This window comes from Mastomys coucha, unplaced genomic scaffold (assembly GCF_008632895.1).
Source record: "Mastomys coucha isolate ucsf_1 unplaced genomic scaffold, UCSF_Mcou_1 pScaffold6, whole genome shotgun sequence".
In the NCBI taxonomy this organism is placed as follows: Eukaryota; Metazoa; Chordata; class Mammalia; order Rodentia; family Muridae; genus Mastomys; species Mastomys coucha.
Window position 1 is genome coordinate 96,473,222 of NW_022196912.1, and position 22,102 is coordinate 96,495,323.

The 22,102-nt window shown below is 39.2% G+C and overlaps 1 protein-coding gene and 1 non-coding gene across 3 annotated transcripts; both read right to left on the minus strand.

Annotated features, from left to right (window-relative positions):
- Positions 1 to 2,571: 2,571 nt before the first annotated feature.
- LOC116079871 (cytochrome c oxidase assembly protein COX16 homolog, mitochondrial) lies at positions 2,572 to 18,386 on the minus strand. 2 transcript variants are annotated; one of them, XM_031356013.1, is made up of 4 exons: positions 18,132 to 18,386; positions 13,555 to 13,626; positions 7,199 to 7,261; positions 2,572 to 4,307 (listed from the first exon to the last, which is right to left on the minus strand). In XM_031356013.1, the coding sequence occupies exons 1-4, from the start codon at positions 18,198 to 18,200 to the stop codon at positions 4,272 to 4,274; spliced, it is 240 nt and encodes a 79-aa protein (XP_031211873.1). In that variant the 5' UTR covers positions 18,201 to 18,386; the 3' UTR covers positions 2,572 to 4,271. The 2 variants fall into 2 exon arrangements, with proteins under 2 accessions (XP_031211873.1, XP_031211872.1); XM_031356012.1 differs by having other exon boundaries at positions 3,945 to 4,488; positions 18,132 to 18,383.
- LOC116081303 lies at positions 6,121 to 6,257 on the minus strand. The gene has a single exon (XR_004114807.1). It is a non-coding gene; the product is annotated as a small nucleolar RNA SNORA21 (small nucleolar RNA).
- Positions 18,387 to 22,102: the final 3,716 nt, after the last annotated feature.

The window sequence follows — 22,102 nt, forward strand, 5'->3', positions numbered from 1 at the left end:
GGGAATATGAAGTGAATTTTTTTCATTTCTTTTGAGATTCAGTTGTATCATGTGATTTTGAGGGGGTGGGAGAACTATCTTATGAGATAATGTTTTTGCTGAAGCAGACATGGGGGAAGATGTTTTGCTGAGAACTCACACATGGTATTTTTCTGGAAGCTGCCTGAAAAGGAGGCATGTAATGTTTTGCTACAGCAGACACTTGAGAAAACATGTGATGTTTGAAAAGGGTATAAATATAACCCAACAGACATTGGATGATGCTGTATGGTATTGGTTCACCTTGCCACTATTGCTGGTATCTGTAGGGCTTTGCTGATGCTGGTCTTTGCTGACGATGCTGTGTGGTATTGGTTTGCCTTGCCACTCTTTGTTGATCATTGTTTGTCATGACTTCATAGAGAGAAATACACCAAAGAACTTTTGGTGATAGTGTTTCAGCAGCTTCTTGCTGCTTTCATGGCTCAGGCCAATTGGCAGAGTCTCATGGTTTCTTCTGGATCAAACTCCCATTGCTGATTCATGAATGGTGTTTTTGAGTTGATCAAGCTACTGCTGCTGATTTGTGTGAACTGAACTGCTGATATCCTGATAATGAAGATTGGATTCACTCCAAAGGACTATTTCTAAACAGGTACACATCCTTCTTTGCCCTATTAGGTGGGTGGTGGACTAGAAGAAAGGTTATAACATTTAAGTACACTTATTAGATTTTGAAAAATGTAAGCCTACACTTTTTGCTAATGCTTTGTCTCATTATGAGCAGAAAAGAACATTGGCAAAAAAAACTTGAAGTCATTTTGCGGGGGGGAGAAATTAACAATTTCACTTTATGAAAAGAACTAATTAAATTCTCCTTTATAGTGTAAAAGGGACAGCAATTTCTGCCACCCTACATTCTATACTGATGCAAAGAAATCAGAAAAGCAGGTTATAAGTCAGGAAAAAAATAAGTAGAGTGGTTCAGAAGCCTTATGGTTCAGTTCAAAAATCAAAGTTATATGGATATACATTTGAAATGTTCATGATCCTGGTATTTGGGGGAGTTCTGAAACTAGGGAAAAAGGGAGAGATCCCATTCTCAGGAATAGACAGGTAGGGAAACTTAGACTATTGGTTGACCATATTGATCCATGACCTATGCTGCCTCTGAGGTCCACAAAGGCCAAGAGCCATATTAATATCTATGGTTTAAGTTGCTATTGGAGATCGGGTTGAGGTCTGTTGTCCATGCTGCCAACAGAAGCAATGTGGATGTCTGTGGTCCAAGGTTTCACCAGAAACCACATAGAAGTCCATATCCCACAGAAGAACATGGTGATGCCTATCACCTGTGTTACCACTGAAGGCCATGTGGATGCTGGTGGTCTGTGCTCCTGTTTGAAAATGTGGTGATATTCATGGATCAGATTGCTACCAAGGACATATTGGTGTCTATGGCCTATGTCCATGGTCCAAGCTGTTGCCAGAAACCAAGTGGAGGTCCATAACCCATGTTCCAGCTAACTAAAATACAAGGAAGCTACTTTTGCAGTGGTATTAGTGATTGTATACTCTCAGTTGAGAAAGCTATAGAAGACTTCTGTGATAATCTCTAACCCCATCACCACCACCACCATCCCATGGATCAAAAAAATAACTGCCTAGAAAGAAAGCTATCAAAGAGAACTCTTTTAAACCTTAGGTAAGAATGCTGAATTGTAGCTCTCCAAAACTTATAGCTTCTGGTAGGAGTGAAGATAGGGAAGGACTTAGTTTTCTTTAAGGAGCTGTCTGTTGGGAGCAGGAGGGCAATGTTAGCCATCCTCCAGTAAGTATACAATCAACACAAACTGGACCTGTAGTTTTTTACTTCTTTCTTTTTGGGGGGGATACTGGAGGTAAGGGGGAGGTCACAAGGGTTGGGGACAGACCTGGGAGGACTAGGAAGTGTATGTTGAGTAGAGTGCATTATATGAAAATTCTAAATAATCAATAAAAATACTATGTCGGGGAAAATTAGAAAATTAGCTTTACTGGGCAAAATCTTCTGAAAGTGTTTCCTCTCAGTCGGCACACGGAAACCATGGTCCAGAGGGAGTTGAGACTTCATCTCATGTGAAAACTGAATTTGGTAGTGTAACAATCACCCAGGTAATACTGGTTTTAAAGGTTTGAAGGGATCGTGGAACATAGATGAGGTTTGGCATCATTTAGCAGGGCTAGAATCCCTCAAGGGAGGCAGGGAGAGGCTCTTAGTGAAGGTGCAGACTCAGCTGCAGTAGAAGGCTCAGGATTGAAGAGGTCATAGAGAGAAATCAAGGCTCAGCACTATGTGGCAGAGTCAAGGAACTTGAGGATAGCCCAGAAGAAGCTGAAAGAAGCACAGTAAAAGACTCTAGCATTTTAGAGAGAGCAGTACCAAGCAAATGGCCAAGGATAGTAACTGTGGAATAGGCCTCGGCCTAGGAGATAAACTTCATGTGCTTGCAACTGGCAGTTCCAAAGAAGTAAAGCTAGCTGCCCAAACCCTTTGGGGCCTGGAAGATCATGAAAGGGTCCCAGATGTTAAGAATCAAACTTTGCACACTGTTGAATTTGGATTTTGATTTTATTTGATTGTGACTGTGCATGCCCTAGTTCTTCCCTCTCAGGGTAAAAAGTCTTTAACTTCTTTGTCTTTTGTTTGCTCTTGTTTTGTCTTACAGGAGCCCACAGTTAGAGAGACTTTCAGTATTTCAGAGAAATTTGGGGATTTAAAGAGCATTTGTAGTTTGAGATTAGGTATTATTAAAAAACTGAGCATTTAAAGTATTGAAAAATAGCCGGGCGGTGGTGGTGCACACCTTTAATCCCAGCACTTGGGAAGCAGAGGCAGGAGGATTTCTGAATTCGAGGCCAACTTGGTCTACAGAGTGAGTTCCAGGACAGCCAGGGCTACACAGAGAAACCCTGTCTCGAAAAACAAAAAAATAAAAATAAATAAATAAAGTGTTAAAAAATTTAAAGACTGTGGGACTTTTAAAAGTTGAAATGTTTTATACAGTCATATTGATATTAGCATGACACCATGGACAAACAAGAAGGGCTGTGGCTTAGGAAGTGCTGTGTTGGTGTGTCAAATTGACAAGGGGTAGATTATTTTGGTTGGTTTTCATATCGACTAGATACAAACTAGGGTCATCTGAGAAGAGGCAATCATAATCCAGAAAATATCTCTATATGACTGGCTTGTAGGCAAGTCTACAGGTAATTTTCTTGAATGATGATTGATGTGGGAGAACTACCCATTGTAGATGGTGCTATCCTTTATGATCCTGGGTTGCATAAGAAAGGAAGTTGAGTAAGAAATGGGAAGCAAGCCAGAAAGCCATGTTCCTCCATTGCTTCTGCATCAATCCCTGCCTTGAGTTCCTCCCCTGACTAAGAGTGTAAGCAAAATAAACCCTTTATTTTCCAAGTTGCTTTTGGTTTTATCACAGCAACAGAAAAGTAACTAAGACAGTAACTTTGAAGTCAGTTTGTAATTATCCATTAAATAATATTCTAAGATTACTAAAACTAATGTGTTGAAATTAATTAAAATTGATTGAGGGAAAAGTGTGGTGTTTGATCATTTGGAATAGTTATAATGGGAATATTTCAACTGAAATTTCAGGTATTTGGAATTCAGCACTAAGATTACACAAGGTAGGGAATTGAGACTGCCTAAACAGAAGTAAAAGAAGAAAATGAGCTATTATTGGCTTAAAAACAAAACTCTTATCTTTCCTACCATTTTGTTTAAGGATCAGACTACAGGAGCTCTAACAAACTAGAACCAACTCCCAGACTATGCTGATGCATAACACAGCCATTTGATAACCTCAACAAAATGTCACATCTCCTTACTATCATGTGCTGCATATAAACAGGTTTCTGAGGCTCATTTATAAAGTATTAGGAATAAAACACAAGACCATTACTAGATTATGATTACTTATTTATAGGCTTAACATAAAGTCACAATTTTATTGGGAAAATCTGAATCTAAGCCTATGAAACCAAACTGAGATAGCAAAAATGTTCTAGTGGCTGGAAAAGGAGTATGAGTGGGTAATACGAAAGTAGAATGCATGGCATGCTATGGAAGCAGTAGTCACATTTTATTATAGATTGGTAGCAGGGTATGTGTGGATGTGTGTGTGCATATGTATATATGTTCAACACTACTATTTTCATTTGCAAGTAGAATGAAAAGCATACAGACTTATATCTGGCTTTTTAATCAAAAATTTCTGCCATCATATTATTCACATCCAGGTTTCCACAGGTCTGGAATCTTCTTCCTACAGATCGAGGTGAGAACATTTCATTGAAAACAAAACAAAATAAAACAAAAACTGTACACAGTCAGGTTGTCTTAGGCTTAAGAGTTTCTGGGTTTCGTCCTTGGAGGAGTTGAGGATCTTCCCAAGGTCTCGGACCTCGAATATTCTTCCAGTTTTCAAAAGTGGAATCCTTTATTTTCTACAGAGCCACAAAATCAAACATATTAGTTCAAAAGCCCAGTGGCTTTGACTGACGTAACCACTAAGTGGTGAGCAAGTCAAGGAAAACCCAATAGGCTCAAGAACAAGTTCAGCAAACAGACCAACTCCAAGCCAACCTCAGGGACTTCCTGGGTTCAGAACTTTCCTTGCTTGCTACGGAGAGACATTACATCTACCTTTCCACATAATAAGCTCATAGTGGCAGGAGTTTACACTCTGTTCCTAAGAGCACAAAGAAAGGAAAGAGACTGGAAAAACAGGAGTAAATGTGAAGCTGTTCTAGTGTAGCACCAGCTGAAAGGCTGGTATGGGTCATAGTAGAAAAGAGAAGAACTAAGGTGTAGACCCTGGCACATTCACAAGTAAGACGACGACCAAAGAGCCTTGTTCTGCAACTGGGGAAATGACACTGGGCTGCAGAATGAAGTCATTCTCCTCAGGTAACCTGAGAAAAAATATTTCTCCTAGGCAGAACCATTCAACTGATGCACCATAGCTTCCCTTAGTCTTAAATGTCTTAAGCACAGGCGGGAGGCTGGAGAAAAGGGGTGGACAGAAGAGCTCCTTTATCCTCTTCAGTAGTCACTTTTATATACCTGCTTCTGTTCTGAAATAACTGAGGGAAGAAAAAATGCTATGAGATCAATGGGTAATTTCTATCTAAAAATGGAGAAAGTGGCGTATGTTTTCCTTGATGTTTAGATACAAAGTATTAACCCTTTTACTAAAGAAGCACACAATCTTTACCAAGTAGCACAGGCCACCTTTGCATTGTCTCTCTTATAAGTGATTATAAAAGGCAAGACAAAATGTTCTATATTCAGCTCTTAACTTTTATGATTCCTAAAAGAACTACACAGAAGAATCTATTCCCAGATGAGCCCTCCACAGCACCGACTGCCTGCTCAGTGCTCACTTCCTCAAGCAGACAGTCCAAGGCTTCAACAAAGGACAGGGAAACAGGAAGTAAAAGTGTTTTTCTTTAAAAGTTAGGAGTGAATGTTAAATATATATGGATGTACAAAATGCTATTAATTTAGCATAAATATTTCCAAGTATGGCTACGAAATTACGTAAAGCAGCAGCTCTCAACATTCGAAATGCCACAACCCTTTATTATAATCTCTCATGTAGTGATCCCTCAATCATAAAATTATTTTTGTTGCTACTTCCTAACTGTAATTTTGCTACTGTTATGAATAGTAATATAAATATCTGATTTTTCCAGTGTTCTTTAATGGGTCACAACCCACAGGTTGAGAAATACTTATCTAAAGGAACTAAAAGCCCTTTTAGTTTGTTTTTTTGTTTTTTGAGACAGAGTCTATATAGCCCAGGCTAGCCTTGAACTCACTATGTAGTCTAAGTTGGCTTTGAACTACCAGCAATCCTAGTGCCTTGATGTCTTAGTTAGGGTTTTACTGCTGTGATCAGATGCCATGACCAAGGCAACTCTTATAAGGAATATGGCAGGGTCCTAGCAGGCATGGTGCAGGAGGAGCTGAAAGTTCTGCATCTTCATCTGAAAGGCTGCTAGGAGAAGACTGACTTCTAGGCAGCTACGATGAGGATCTTTTTATTTTTTTAATTTTAATTTTAATTTTTTTTAAATTGTTATAACACCGATTGAATTTAAACAACACAACATGTTGTCACTTTACTCAAAAGTGGTGTTTTTCACTCTGCCCCTTCTTGACGGCTCAGTGGGTCACTAGCAAAAGGCTCACTGAGTGCTTTTAAAAGGGGACTACGATGAGGATCTTAAAGCCCACACCCACAGTAACACACCTACTCCAACAAGGCCATACCTAAGCCAACAACTATTAGGAGGCTACACATCCTAATAGTGCCACTCCCTGGGCCAAGCATATACAAATCATCATGCTTGGCCTCCCTGAATACTGGTATAGCAAACATGTGCCGCCATTCCTGGCAAAAGTAATCACCATTATCCAGGTATGTTAAGGTGTTGCTTATTAGAATTTAAAATAATTCTTAAGATGTGAGACAAAGTTGATAAGAAAGAGAGTCATGGAAACCATTTACAGGAAAGACTTCTTGTAGAAAACCTACAAAATGTGTGTTTGGCTGCATGTCAGGCTGTACACACGTGTTAGGTAAGACTCAAACCTCACAGTCTAATACCCAGTGCTATAGGACTTATCAAGGAGCACAGGACATAGTAAGGAAATGCATTAAGAACTGGTCTCCAACCCTGCCAAGTGCACACCTCCCATCAGAATTCTCTTGCTACCCTGACATCCAGCTAAGACACTCAAGAACAAAACTTTTTTACCCATAGCCCCAAATTTAAAACCAAACCCTGACAACACCCTCGTGTGTGTGTGTGTGTGTGTGTGTGTGTGTGTGTGTGTGTGTGTGTATGTTGGGGGCCCATTTAAAAAATGAGGCCTACTGAGTTACTGGCACAGGAAGCAACAGAGGCTGTCCCCAGTGTCTCCTTTAGCAAACAAAGCAAACAACAGATTCCAGACGTGAAGTGCTGCACTGGTAGAGCTTACCTCAACAACTCCCCCACACTTCAGGTTCCAAATTTAAGACAATTTACCAAATACCACAAATTCAAATTAAACTTATTTTTTCTTCACTATTAATTTATTTTGAGAAACAGAACCAGTCATGACTAATGAGAATGTTATAAAACATAGAATATTAACATACTTTACCTCATATTCTGACTCTAAAGTTATTTTATTCACTTTCAATTTTTTCTCCAATTCAGGATCAATCTGTAGAAAAGAAAAAGAACATATATCATTTAATTCTTTTATATTTATTTTTCACTCTAATTTTTTTTTCATTTTTTACTTTTAAAAGTCATAGAAGAACAGAGACTGAAGAAAAGGCCATCCAGAGACTGTCCCACCTAGGGATCCATGCCATCTACAGACCCCAAACCCTGACACTGTTGTTGATGCCAAGAAGTGCTTGCTGACAGAAGCATAGCTGTCTCCTCAGAGGCTCTGCAAGTACCACCTGACTAATACAGATGCATATACTCACAGCCAACCATCAGACTGAGCCCGGGGACCTCAATAGAAGAATTAGGGGAAGGACTGAAGGAGCTGAAGGGGTTTGCAGCCCCACAGGAAGAACAATGCCAACTAACTGGACCTCCCCCACCCCCACCAGAGCTCCCAGGGACTAAGCCACCAACCAAAGAGGACACATGAGTGGGTTCATGGCTCCAGCTGCTTATGTAGAGATGGTCTTATCTGGAATGGGAGGGGAGGCTCTTGGTTCTGTGGAAGCTTGTTGTTGAAGCGTAGTAGGATACTAGAGCAGTAAGGCAGGAATGGGTAGGTAGGTGGAGAAGTACCCTCTAGAGGATGAAGAATTTGCAAAGGGGTGAGCAGGAAGGGGGACAATATTTGAAATGTAAATAAATAAAATAACCAATAAAAAAAAAGAGAGATTATTAATCTCAAAAAAAAAAAAAAAAAGTCATAGGAGAGCTGGGCCTGGTGGCACATCCATTTAATCTCAGCACAAAGAAGGCAGAAATAGAAAATTTTTATGAATCTGAGGCCAGCCTGCTCTCATAATGAGTCCTAGGCCAGCAAAGGGCACAGTGAGACCCTGTTGAAATAAACAAAGGGAAAACAGGTAAGAAAGTTCAGCTAACTTAAAGCATATGTCAAAATCTCTAATATCAACTGTGATAATTAATGCAAAGTGATAATGAATACATAACTCCAGCCTCTGATATACATTGAAGAATTATCTACTAGGCATTTGACATGTACATATACTATTTAATGCTCACAAAACCTATAAGATGGACATAAATTTCATCATCATTACTACGTGTATAGAAAGCAAGACACAGGAAGTTAAATAACTTGTGAAAGACACATGTATTGGTATTAAACATTGGCCCTCTGCCTCCAGAGGCAGCATTATTCATCTACCACCAATGTAGGTTTTGTAGTATAGAAATATTTAAAATATTACTATAAAATACACTTGAAAATAAAAGAACCTTTTCCATAGACCAAATAAAGAGTTAAAAATTTAGGGTTCCATAGTGGCACATTAAAACTCATGTCTATTACCTGTGTGTTACCAAAAAAAAAAAAAAAAAAAAAAGAGTATAACTGGTGAAATAAACAAGACACAGTACACAGACTCACTGAGTATAAGTGACTTAACAGAGCCTGTGAACAAAGTGATGAGCCAGGGGTTTAATCCCAGAATTCTAATAAAATGATATATGATAGAGACAAAATGTGACAAATCAAAAAGGGATAAATTATGAGACGTAGATTTAAAAATCCCAACACATATGTACCTGAGCTTCCAGAATTATATCAGTGCTATTGGTCATGTGCCATTTCTGCCTTATCAGCAAACACTATCCTACTGTATAACACTTTTATAAGCTATCCTCTCACACCTCTATTTTCTATTCAAAGTGAGATTTAAGACAAAATAAATTTAAATAAATAAATAAATAAACTCAATTAAGTCTTCAGTTTAGGGTTTCCTAAGAGCTGAGAATTGGAGTTGAAAGTCATTTCCCACCCCCACCCCCACTGCATTTGCCAAGCCTAGAACAAGTACAGAATCATAATCAAGGGTTAGCATTACAGCCAGCTATCTCATGCTTGCACTCACATATGAAATTTATAAAAAAATAAAATATAAGGAGAGAAAGTAAAAGGAGGATTACTAGAAATGTGATCTGGGAACAAAGAAAGGAAGAAGTGGGAGATAAGAGAGGTATCAGGGGGGCTGGAGAGATGGCTCAGCGATTAAGAGCACTGACTGCTTTTCTGAAGGTTTTGAGTTCAAATCCCAGCAACCACATGAAGGCTCACAACCATCCATAATAAGATCTGATGCCCTCTTCTGGGGTATCTGAAGACAGCTATAGTGCACTTACATAAAATAATAAATAAATCTTTAAAAAAGTAAAAAAGAAAGAAAGGGTATTAGGAGTGTGGTGGTTTGAATATGGTAGGCCCATATGAAGTGAGAAGTGGCACTATTAGGAGGTGTGGCTTTGTTGGAGTGGGTGTGGCCTTATTGGAGGAAGTGTGTCACTGTCAGGATGGGCCTTAAGGTCCTATGCCAAGCTCCACCCAATGTGAAAGAGCTCTCTCCTGGCTGCCTTTGTATCAAGATGCAGTACTCTCAGATCCTCCAGCACCATTTCTGATTACACACTGCTGTGCTCCCAACCATGATGATAATGGACTGAACCTCTGAAACTGTAAGTCAGCCACAATTAGATGTTGGCCTTTATAAGAGTTGCCTTGGTCAAGATGTCACTTCACAAGAATAAAACCCACCCAGACAATGGTGGCACATGCCTTTAATCCCAGCATTTGGGAGGCAGAGGCAGGCGGACTTCTGAGTTCGAGGCCAGCCTGGTCTACAGAGTGAGTTCCAGGACATCCAGAACTACATAGAGAAACCCTGTCTCAAAAAACAAAAAACAAACAAACAAACAAAAAGAATAAAACCCAAACTAAGACAAGGGGAGAGAATATTATCAAAGCACATTACATACATGTATAGAAATGTCATAATGAAGCCTGTTACTTTGTACAGTTTATATGTTAGTTTAAAAAGAAGAGGAGCCAAGGTTGGAAACCAGGAAGATATTGCTACTGGGGGTTAGAGAAATCATCACCCAGGGCTACAAAGACAAAAGCAAAAGCAAATGACATGTGATAGGGTTTATCTCTCCCAAAGGAATTACTAAATTATTATTACTAAATTAGTAATTATTAAATTCCTAACTTCTAAACTCCATAAAACAAGAATATAAAGCTAAGCTGAAAATCTCTGAAAAGTAGAGCTGAATTTCTTGGCATACTAATTAAAAGTCATGTAGAGTCAGGTCTTAAGAATAAGGAAGAAGGGCTGGCAAGATGGCTCAGCAGGTTAAGAGCACTGACTGCTCTTCCGAAGGTCCTGAGTTCGGATCCCAGCAACCACATGGTGGCTCACAACCACCAGTAATGAGATCTGACGTCCTCTTCTGGTGCATCTGAAGACAACTACAGTGAATTATGCTGGAGCGAACCGAGCCGGAGCAAGCAGAGGTCCTAAGTTCAATTCCCAGCAGCCACATGATGGCTCACGGCCATCTGTACAGCTACAGTGTACTCATACACATAAAATAAATAAATCTTTAAAAATAAATAAATAATAAATAAAGTCAACCCTTTAAGAAGAAGAAGAAGAAGAAGAAGAAGAAGAAGAAGAAGAAGAAGAAGAAGAAGAAGAAGAAGAAGAAGAAGAAGAAGAAGAAGAAGAAGAAGGAGGAGGAGGAAGCAGCAAAGATGCACTAAAGCTAACTGTAACTCCAACCAAGCCAGGACCTAGCTCATGCTCCAGTGTTAAGGGCACCAGACCCCATTCTGCCTGCCTAGAAAAAAAAAGACAAACTGTTTCTAAAGGAAAGCAATATCATCGAGAACCTTTACAGCCACCTATAAACAATAATCAATATTTAAGTGAAAATAATTATAAGGCATAGTCAAAGATATAATCATGTAGTAAAAAAATGAAGAAAACAGATAATTATATCCTTATGTGAGATGGGACTTTTAAGTAATTATAATTCACAAAGTGTTTAAGTCACCAAAAAAAAGTGGATAAAATATGATTATGAAAAATTTCTCTAGAGTTTTGAAATACATAATAAAAGAAATGAACAGTTTAGAAATTAAAAAAATGTACTAAATCACAAAGTTAAAAGAACAGGGTTGGGCTGGTGAGATGGCTCAGCGGAGAAGAGCACCGACTGCTCTTTGGAAGGTCATGAGTTCAAATCCCAGCAACCACATGGTAGCTCACAACCACCCATAATGCGATCTGACGCCCTCGTCTGGTGCATCTGAAGACAGCTACCGTGTACTTACATATAGCAAATAAATAAATCTTCTAAAAAATTAACAAAAAAAGAAAAAAAAACAGGGTTAGTAAGAAATCCATCGTAAGAAAAGGCAGATTTAGTAATTAGAAGATAAAACAGCAGAGAGAATCCAGGGGTGAGGATATACACAAAAAGAGTTAAGGGTAGATTAATAGTATATTCTGCATATAGGCCATGAACTTACACACAGTATAATAGTACACTCTATAGCTCATATAGCTCATGAACTATAGTTCAATAGTACACTTTATGAATCTTAAAGTCCCGTGTAGGAAGCAGAAAGAAAACTGAGGTAAAAACAAACAAAAAAATTTTATAAAACATTAATCTTTTATTTTATGTATCCCATGGTTTTGCTTAAAATCCTCAAAGAATCCAAATGACAGCTTGAAACTCCAGTTTTTTTCCACATTAGAGTACCTAAGAGTTAAGGAAAACATTTCTTGCTTCCATGAGTCAATATCAACCCCTCTCCTCCTCCCTCATTGTGCTGGAGGTCAAACCCAAGACTTGCTGGATGTTAGGCAAGTGCTCTAGCACTCTATTTGATCCCCAGGCCAGGGAATCACTGTGTGTAAAATAAGAGAAAGCTAGACCCTTGTAAGACTGAACAAGGCCAACTATGTTCCTGCTGGGCAAAAACATGTCTAGTATCAGAACTTCCCCTGTTGGTCACCACTATATTAAGTTCCACCTCATACGGAAAAATGGAATTTTAGTAAGTTTTATAGATCAGTCAAATAAATAATATGATAAGTAAGTGTGGCATATGCACAAGTTAACTCAACATTTACTATCTGAGGTTAAGTATTGGTGTTTTCAGATGAACCGATTCTGGATTGATTTGTAAGTACTTACTTGCCTGCTTCTTCCTGGACGTGGAGGATTCAGTCTTCTTATGTGTTCTCAGCCCCATAGCCAATACAACCAACTGCAATTTCTTTTTGCACATTGTGCAGTCTGCTTTTTAGTTATTTAACTCCCTAATCTAGTTGTACGTGCCCTTTTCATCTGTCATTAAAGTAAGAGGATTACTTAGCTTTATTTTCTGGTAATGTCTGGATCATATCAGCACTACTATTATGATTATTCTTACTTTCATTATCTGATCTTGAAAATAGGGTCACAATATTTACATTAAATATTAAGCTAGTACTCTCTTGTTACAAAGCACAATAGATAGGCAAGTCAAAGACTGTCTTATTCACATGTACTTAAACTACATACTTAGTCATAGTACTTGGTGGGATTCAACAATGGAGGGTCCATTACCACAGTGAACAATGCTTGTTCTAGCATATAATGGTACATGGTTATATATTACTTAGAAAAGCCTTCAAATATTAGGAATGTGTTCCCTCCCCCCAAATTACAACACATTTCTCAATTAATGAACCAGACATCTTATGTAACAGACAGCACAAATTTGAGAGTGAATGTGTAATTACAGAGGGTAAAAATCCAAGCTCTATCCTGGCATACATACATGATCGTATGTAGGATAGTACAACTTTCTGGACTTTTGTTTCCACGCCTGTAAAACGGAGGTCCTAGTATACACCTACAATAATACAGATGCTATAAAAGATAGGCATCTTCATTTATAATATTTTATTTTAGTATCACTTACTAATGAGAAATGGCAATATAACATCACTGGCATGACAATGTAATAGCTAATTTATAATTAGAGAGGAAAACTAATGATCCATGTTCTTTAGTTCCTTAAGAACACAAAAACAAGTACATCTGAGAATTTGGGGAGAGAAACAACAATATTACAAGTAAATACAGAGAACTTTTCCCAAATGCTTGATATGATTCATTTCCATGGACTCTTTTTTTTTTTTTTTTTTTTACGAGACAGGGTTTCTCTGTGTAGCCCTGGCTGTCCTGGAACTCACTCTGTAGACCAGGCTGGCCTCGAACTCAGAAATCCACCTGCCTCTGCCTCCCAAGTGCTGGGATTAAAGGTGTGCGCCACCACCGCCCGGCTTCCATGGACTCTTATCAGTGACATTTTAAACAACAAAAGGTGCAAAGACCAGCTATTGGGTTTGCAAGACAAGACAGATTAAAATTGCTAAGGGAAATGAGCATGTAATTCTCCTACACAAGTCAAATAGTTCTTACCTTAATTGTCACAGCATCATATCGGATTTGTGAAAATTCTCGAAGACCAAAAGAACCTCCAACAACCAACAACTGAAACAAAGGAAGGGAACAGCTACGTGAACTGGAAGGGCAACTCTGACTAGCTATATTCAGTTAAACAATGCCTCAGACAACTCTGACTAGCTATATTCAGTTAAACAATGCCTCAGACAGACTATAAACACACAGATTATATTTCCTAGAAAATTATTACTCATTATGTAAAAGCAGATGTGGTTGGGGTTACCTTTAAAGGCATTCCAGTGTACCTGAAACCCAAACAAATATTAAACCCTAAATACACTGTTTTCTTTCTATACATAAATACATATAACAAAGTTTAATTTTCAAAATAAGTACAATAAGATTAGCAACAATAACTAATAATAAAATACAACAATGGTAAAATATTGCAATAAATGCCATTTAAAGCTTATGAACTACTTACTTGTAAAATTTTCCATGGGATTTTTCTCTTGCCTTCCCCCACCCCCTTCTTTTTTTTTTTTCTTTTTGAAAATGACAGACAAGATGCAGCAAGTGAAATGTCAATGTCAGTAAGTAAGGCCACTATACTATCCTGGAAAAATTACAAGCTTGTAACTGGTGTTATTAATCAATACTAGATATGTATTTGACTTTTCTTGTTTACTTTTTCTTTTTGAGACAGAGTGTGTTGATTTGAATAAGAACGGCCTCCACAGGCTCATATATTTGAATGCTTAGTCATCAGGGATTTGGACTATTTGAAAGAATTAGGAGATGTGGCCTTGATAGAGAAAATATATCACTGGGGGGTGGCCTTTGAGGTGTCAGAGCCTAGATAGCTCTCTCCCTGCTGCCTGCAGGTCTAGATGTAGAATTCTCCAATTATTTACCCAGCAGCATGTCTGCCTGCATGCCACTGTGCTCCCTGCAATGAAGGCAATGGATTAAACCTCTGAAATGGTAAGCCAGCCCCAATTAAATGTTTTCCTTTGTAAGAGTTTGCCATGGTCATGGTGTCTGTTCACAGCAAAAGAAACCAACTAAGGAACAGGGTCTCATTAACCAAGATGGCCTTGAACTTGGTTATGTGCCTGAGAATCACCCTGAATTTCTGATTCCCCTGCTTCCAAACTCAAGAGGAGATAAAAGCACACCCAACTAAATGATAACCTATTGGTAAGTGGTTTGAAGTGGACCTGACTCTGTACTTCAATCCCTTTAGAGTTTATGTAACTTTGGAAGGTAAACAAACAGAAATGCCATTGATCAACGAACTGACCAGAACAAGTCAAAAAACCACAAATGTCTAACTCTATCCAACTAAGTTATTATTGTAGGTATTTTGTCTACAAATATTTACTGCTGATGTAGCAGGACAGAACTCTTTGAACCTCTTTGGGTTCTGAGTGTTGTTTGATTCATGAGTCTTCTTTGATCACACAAAATCAGTAAAATTTGTTTTGCTTTAAGTTTTTATATTTTTAAGATTTTAGTATTTGTGCATGCATCCATATATGCATGCATGCATATGTGTGCGTGTGCCTGTATGTGTCTATTGATGTGCCAGTATATGCAGGTGACTGTGGAGGTCAGAAGAGGGCATCAGATACCCTGGAGCTGGAGTTATAAGCAGTCTTGAGCAGCCAGATACAGCTGCTGTGAAACTCTAGTCCTCTGAAAGAGCAGCAAGTACTCTTATCAGGAAATCACTTCTCTCATCCCTTGAGTTTTTAATACTATAACTACATGGGGTACACCTGGGAATAAAACTCTGGCCTTGTCTTTGTAGAATTTCTTTCAACTTTATGACTTTACAAAATTGGACATTTGTAAACACTGCCTTTTTTCTTAACAAATTATAAAGGAGTCTTGCAGCATATGCCCCACTTTTCTGTATGCAGAAACCCTTTCAGGGAGCTTACAAACTGCTACTGCTATTTTACCAAGGAGTGGCTGGCTGCAATTCTCACATCAGAGATGAATAAGCTAAACCATTAGGGCCAAATGGCTTGATCTCCATATCACTGCTTAAATAACTAAATAGAAAAAGTGGGGGTGGGGGGTTGTGCACACCATTAATCCCAGCACTTGGAAGGCAGAGGCTGGCAGATTTCTGAGTTCGAAGCCAGCCTGGTCTACTGAGTGAGTTCCAGGACAGCCAGGGCTACACAGAGAAACTCTTTCAAAAACAAAAAACAAAAACAACAACAACAACAAAAAAAAACAAAAACAAAGATAAAAACAAAAAAAGAAAAAGTGTAGAAACATAAATATAAATTTAAAATCTAAGGTTCATAAAAGCAATAAAACTTCACTGTTGTAACTTAAAAACTTCTGACAAAAAGAAAATGAAAAAAAAAACTAAATAATCTCAGAAAAGTAACAAATGGGGAGAGCATCTGTGATGTGTGTGTCTGTGCATGTGGACGCGCGTGCACACGTACACAGGTTGAAGAGTGAAAAGCAAAATAAAACAAAACAAAATCATCATCAAAAATCAGCATTAGATTTAGAGTCTCTGTTCACTAGATTAAGTGGCCCAATTAGAGGAGCTGCTCTCGTCTCTGAAAGGGTTTCTGCATACAGAAAAGTTGGCATATGCTTTTCTTCTAAGAACATTCTCTCCTCCTGTTTCCTCTCTGGCAATCTAGAGATTCACCTCTCAGGTTTTAGGGCCCTTCATTAACCTCCATGATTTCTAAGTAAATAGCAGCCACAATAAAAATTTATATTTAACAATTACACATATAAAATATTCTTAGCTACTTTTTAAAAAAATGCTATTTGGGATAAATGGCTGCTTTTATACATATAATATGTAATTATGTTATATATATATATATATATATATATAATATGTAACAATAGTAATTTAAGAAGTCATGAAATTGAAAGGAAGAAAGGAATCACAGAAGTTGGAGGGGGAGAGGTAGAGATGAAAAAGATGTAAACACAGTGCTTATCTACTAAATCTATAAATTAATCTTAAATAAAAAGAATGTTATTTTGCATAAACACAATGTGTGTGTGCATGAAGCAAACAGAAATGAATGACTAACTATACATCTACAAGGTAAAAAGGTCATAATGAATAACTTTGCCTTTGTTACATGACTGAAGGCTTCCTTACTGTGCACAGCGGACTATGCGTTATAAAACAGAAAAGGAGAACACCAGAACTCAAAGGAGGTTCCCCAGATTGGACATAGAAAGTGCTCTTTGCCTAACTTGGGGTGGGGGGAGCATCTGGAAAACAAATTAGGCATAAGAGTTTCGTCTAGACAGAGCTACAGAGTATAGTATGCCTTCATAAGACTGATACGACCATTTAAAAACTGACCAAGAAAGGAATTTCCATCTGTGAAGGAGCCTCTTTCTTGCTGGTTAGCTCCAAAAATAGGGCAGTATACTAAGTCTACATTGAAAGCCTCTCCCTGAGTTTTTTTTTTCTTCTTTCCATAACATCTTAACTTTTATGATTTTGAAGGAAAATCAAATTGGCTCTCGTAGTGATAGATGATAATTGCAAGTCAGTAACTAAAATCCGTGTTTTCGAACAATAGAGGAACTTACAGAAAACAATGTTTTGTTTATTTGTTTTTGTTTTTTCGAGACAGGGTTTCTCTGTATAGCCCTGGCTGTCCTGGAACTTACTCTGTAGACCAGGCTGGCCTCAACTCAGAAATCCGCCTATCTCTGCCTCCCAAGTGCTGGGATTAAAGGCGTACGCCACCACTGCCCGGCCAGAAAACAAACTTTATACACGCCTTATCTACATAAATGGCTGTCATTTTATAAAAAACGAATGCTTACCCCAAAACTCTTAAAGCAGATTGCAGAGTTCCCTAATTATCAAAACAGAATCCAGATACATCAAAGACATTTACATTTCTAAAATCAACCTTTTTTTCAGCAGTGCTTAAATACAAAAGCCGGGAACTTCACATGTGCCAAGAAGCACATCAAGTAAAATGTCTTGTGGCTGGCAAGATGGCTCAGCGGATAAGAGCACTGACTGCTCTTCCGAAGATCCTGAGTCAAATTCCCAGCAGCCATACACATGATGGCTCAAGGCCATTTTTACAGCTACAGTGTACTCATACACATAAAATAAATAAAATAAATCTTTTTTAAAAAGTCTTGTAGTTTTAAAAGCTTTTGTTTATTTTCTTAATATCGGAGTATGCTAAAGCAAATTAATTTATGTCAATGATCAAACAACAAATGAACATAATTATTGGAGCTCCACATTTGATTAGACTTCTTGCAAAATCTCAACGTCTAACCCAGGAAAGCTACTGTAAAACGGGGATAGTAACAACACGCGCGTTCACGAAGGGAAAGGAACCGGGGGGAACCCGAGGTACACTTTTGAGCGTAAACTAAGAAAAACAAAAACAAACAAACAAACAAAAAAAACCCTCAAAGCTCCCTTCGCTCCCAACCCTTCCTAGCACAGACCCCAAGTTGGCAGTATCCGGAAGACAGCACCAAGTCGCCACTCAGCCGAGGAAGGCCCGCCCCTTCCGCGGGTCCAGACTCATTCCTCTCCGTCCGCAGCCACTCACCAACATGGGAACTCCGTAACGGAGGGTCTTGTTCTTACGCAGGGCGCGCAACACAGCGGGCGCAGTCATGGCAGAAGGTGCGGCCTGTTTAGCCGCCTCCAGAGCGACCCCAGAGCGGCCCGGAACACCTTTCAGGCGAAGTTGTAGACTCAGCGCAGGTTTGGGTGCCAGGTCCTCGCCTGAAAAGCCTCCGCGAGTCAAACGTAAACGACTAGTCAAAACACACTCCCGCTTCCTCCCTCCCCCGGAAGTCGAGGCCACTGAGCTTTGGTTCCGGGACGCGGGATACATCCGGTGCAATTTGGTTTTTCCATTTGGAAAATCTGTAATTCGCATATTCTGGATCTTGACTGTGGCTCAATAAACTCAGCTAAAGGGCAGGGTTGGTTTTAAAGCTAATGCACAAGTAGCACCAGGTTAATGAAGACTTTTTAAGTCGTAGCTTATCAGTTGTAACTGAACTTTTAATTTTTTAATTGGTTATTTTATTTAAATTTCAAATATTATCCCGTTTCCCAGTTTCCCCTCCGCAAACCCTCTATCCCACCCCCTACCCCCTGCTTCTTTGAGGATGCTCCCACACGCACTCACCCACTCCTGCCTCATTGTCCTAGCATTTCCCTATACTGGGGCATCAAGCCTTCACAGGACCAAGGGCCTCCCCTCCCATTGATGCCAGATAAAGCTATCCTCTGCTACATGTGCAGCTGGAGCCATAGGTCCCTCCATGTGTACTCTTTGGTTGGTGGTTTAGTCCCTGGGAGCTCTGGGGAGTCTGGTTGGTTGATATTGTTGTTCTTCCTATGGGGTTGCAAACCCCTTCAACTCCTTCTTCAGTCCTTCACCTAACTCCTCCATTAGAGTCCCCATGCTCAGTCCAATGGTTGCTTAGATCTGTAATGGTAAGGCTCTAGCAGAGCCTCTCAGGAGACCGCTATATCAGGCTTCTGTCAACAAGCACTTCTTGGCATCAGAAATAGTAATGGCTGTATAGGTATTGATCAACAATAGGTTTGGTAGCTGCGTATGGGATGGATCCCCAGGTGGGGCAGTCTCTGATGGCCTTTCCTTTGGTCTCTACTCCATTTTTTGTCCCTCTATTTCCTTTAGACAGGAGCAATTTGGGATTAAAATTTTTGAGAAAGGTGTGTGGCCCCATCCCTCAACTGGGGGGGGGGGGTCATGTCTAACCTCTGGATATGGTCTCTACAGATTCTCCTTCCCCTTTGTTGGGTACTTCACCTAATATCATCCCCCACTGGGTCCTGGGAGCCTCTTGCTTTAATGGTGTCTGGGACTTTCTATTGGCTACTCCAAATTCTCCATCTCTTCTACACACTTCTGTTCAATTTGCTGACCTTGTCTCTGCACATCTCCCCTGTCTCCTCCAACACCTGATCCTGTCCCCCTTTTCTCCTCCACCTTACCCTCCCTTTCAGGTCCCTCCCTCCCTCTACCTCCGGTGATTATCTTGTTGTTCTTTCTAAGTAGGACTGACTGAAGCATCCACACTTTGGTCTTCCTTCTTCTTGAGCTTCATATGGTGTGTAAGTTGTATTGTAGGTATTCTGAGCTCTTGTCCTAATATCCACTTATCAGTGAGTATATACCATGTGTTTTCTTTTGTGACTGGGTTCCCTCACTCAAGATAATATATTCTAGTTTCATCCATTTGCCTGAAAATTTCTTGAAGCCCTATACTTAATAAGTGCCTGTTTTTCATTGGCTATGAAACTACAACTTGTTTGTGTGCCTCTGGTTGACTCAAGAAACACAGAAACAAAAAGGAAGAAACAGACCATCTAATAGGGACACAAACTAGAAAGCATGATAGCTTGGGTGAACAAAACACCCACCTTGTCATTTTCCAGGAAGAGCCAGAGAAAACCTTTGTGTCTGTGTCTGCCTTTCTGATGCCACTGAAATGCTTCTGGAGTATCCTCACACGTTGTCTCTACAGGAGAAGCTATATATCTCCTTAAGTTTAAGCTAACATCTATGTCAGGGGGAAAGAGGGCATAAAGGCAAAGGGAGAGAGAGCATGATCTTAAATTAATCTCACACAGCACTGGAAGACAGGTTTATACATAATGAAAAGATCCCCTTGGCTTTGCCTTCACTGTTTCTACAATTTTCATAGCAAGCTTTAAAACTATTTGCTAGAAAATTTCAGTCTGGTGATGTTTTGTTGTGGTGATTGGCTGGCTGGTTGGTTGGTTGGTTAGTTGGTTGGTTGGTTGGTTGGTTTTAGCACTTTTCATTCCATACTCCATCCTAGAAGACATAATATTCCTTACTGAATATGCCATGAATTTACACACCTCCAATTTACACATGTCCCTAGTACTTGAAGTCCACTGTGCTCTATAGGCAACATAAATTTTTCCCTCTTCAGAGCTCCAATAGCCTTTGCATTATAACTTGCCACACTGTGTATTATGTTTGTTTATAAAAGCATTACTACTGTAACTAACATACAAACAAAAAACAGGAGGATAGCTACAGTATTTCAGAGTTTAAATTTAATATTGGGGGAAAGACATAATTTGCATTAAACCAAAGGAAACTTTGATGTGTCCAGGACAACCTTTCTTAAAGTAAGACATTTTGTCAATCCCTTCCCTCCTCCATCCCCCCCCCATCCCCGTTTCTTCACTTGACTGTAGAATAGAGACCTGCAAATGTGTGAGTGAAGTAGTAAAAGGGTGAGCATTTTTAAATTGAGACGTTAAACAACACAATTGGAAGTACGAGAAGAAAATTTTGTAGATATACTGAAAATACTCTAGGATTGATGGGATAGGTTTCTAATAACAGGAGTGCTATAAATTATGAACGGTGTTTCCTTCAAAGCTGGTGTTTATCATTCTGGGTTGATTGTGCTGATCTACCTGCTTTGGGAGCAATTGGATTACAGGTGTATGCCATTATACCTTGCCTTGGATTGATATCTTTCTGTTGTTTTGCAAAATCTTCTCTGTACAAAGATGAAACCATAAGGGGCTACAAAATTTATTAAAATAGTGTGAAATCTATAATGCTTACACAGCATCAACTTTCATTATATTCATTTCCTATGACATTTAAAAACTCATCCAGTGTCCATATTATTTCTCACTTCAACAGATGTCAGAAATCAAGGAGCTGGCTCCAAAACTCTGGGTATCTTCTGAGCTCCTCACTACCTAGAAGATCATCTCTCTAAGTCGTACCCCACCAAAGCCCTGCACCCAGCTAGTAATTTATAATGGGATTAATCATACACATATATTCTAGATAATGCTATAATCAATAATTATGTTATCCTTTTCATATAAGTATATATTCACATTAGTGAAGGGTAGCAGGCTTATCCAAGGTCATACTCCGTCAAGTCGTACAGATATTTCATCCTGTAGAATTGAATATTATCTAATTGATAATGGCTTCTATGGACATTTCATGGATCCTCTTAAACTTTTTTGTTTTGGTCTTGTAAACTTTCAGTTAGTCTTTAGTCCTTGTGGTAAACATTACGTTAGAGTCTTTAAGTCCTTGACTGACAAACAACCACATAACTTCAAAAGTTTGAATACTTGGTTCCTAGTTGGTAGAACAGTTTGGGGAGGCCTGGCCAGAGGAGGTGTGTCACTAGGGATGGGTTTTGAATGGGTTTCAAAATCCCATGCCATTCTCAGTCTCTCCCTTTCCACACCCCCACCCCTGTCTTTTTCTTCCTCTCTCCCCGTCCTTCTTCCCTTACCCTCTCCAGATATATCCTCTGCTGTGGATCGAAGGTAAGCTCTCTGCTACTGCTCCAGTGTTCCACATGCTTGTATGCTGCCATTAAACTCAGTTTTATATATTATCCGGATCCTGGTGTTTTGTCACAGCAATATAAAGTAACTAAGACAATTCTTTTCCACATTAATTCCTCTCTGTCTCAGTGGTGTGTGTGTGTGTGTGTGTGTGTGTGTGTGTGTGTGTGTGTG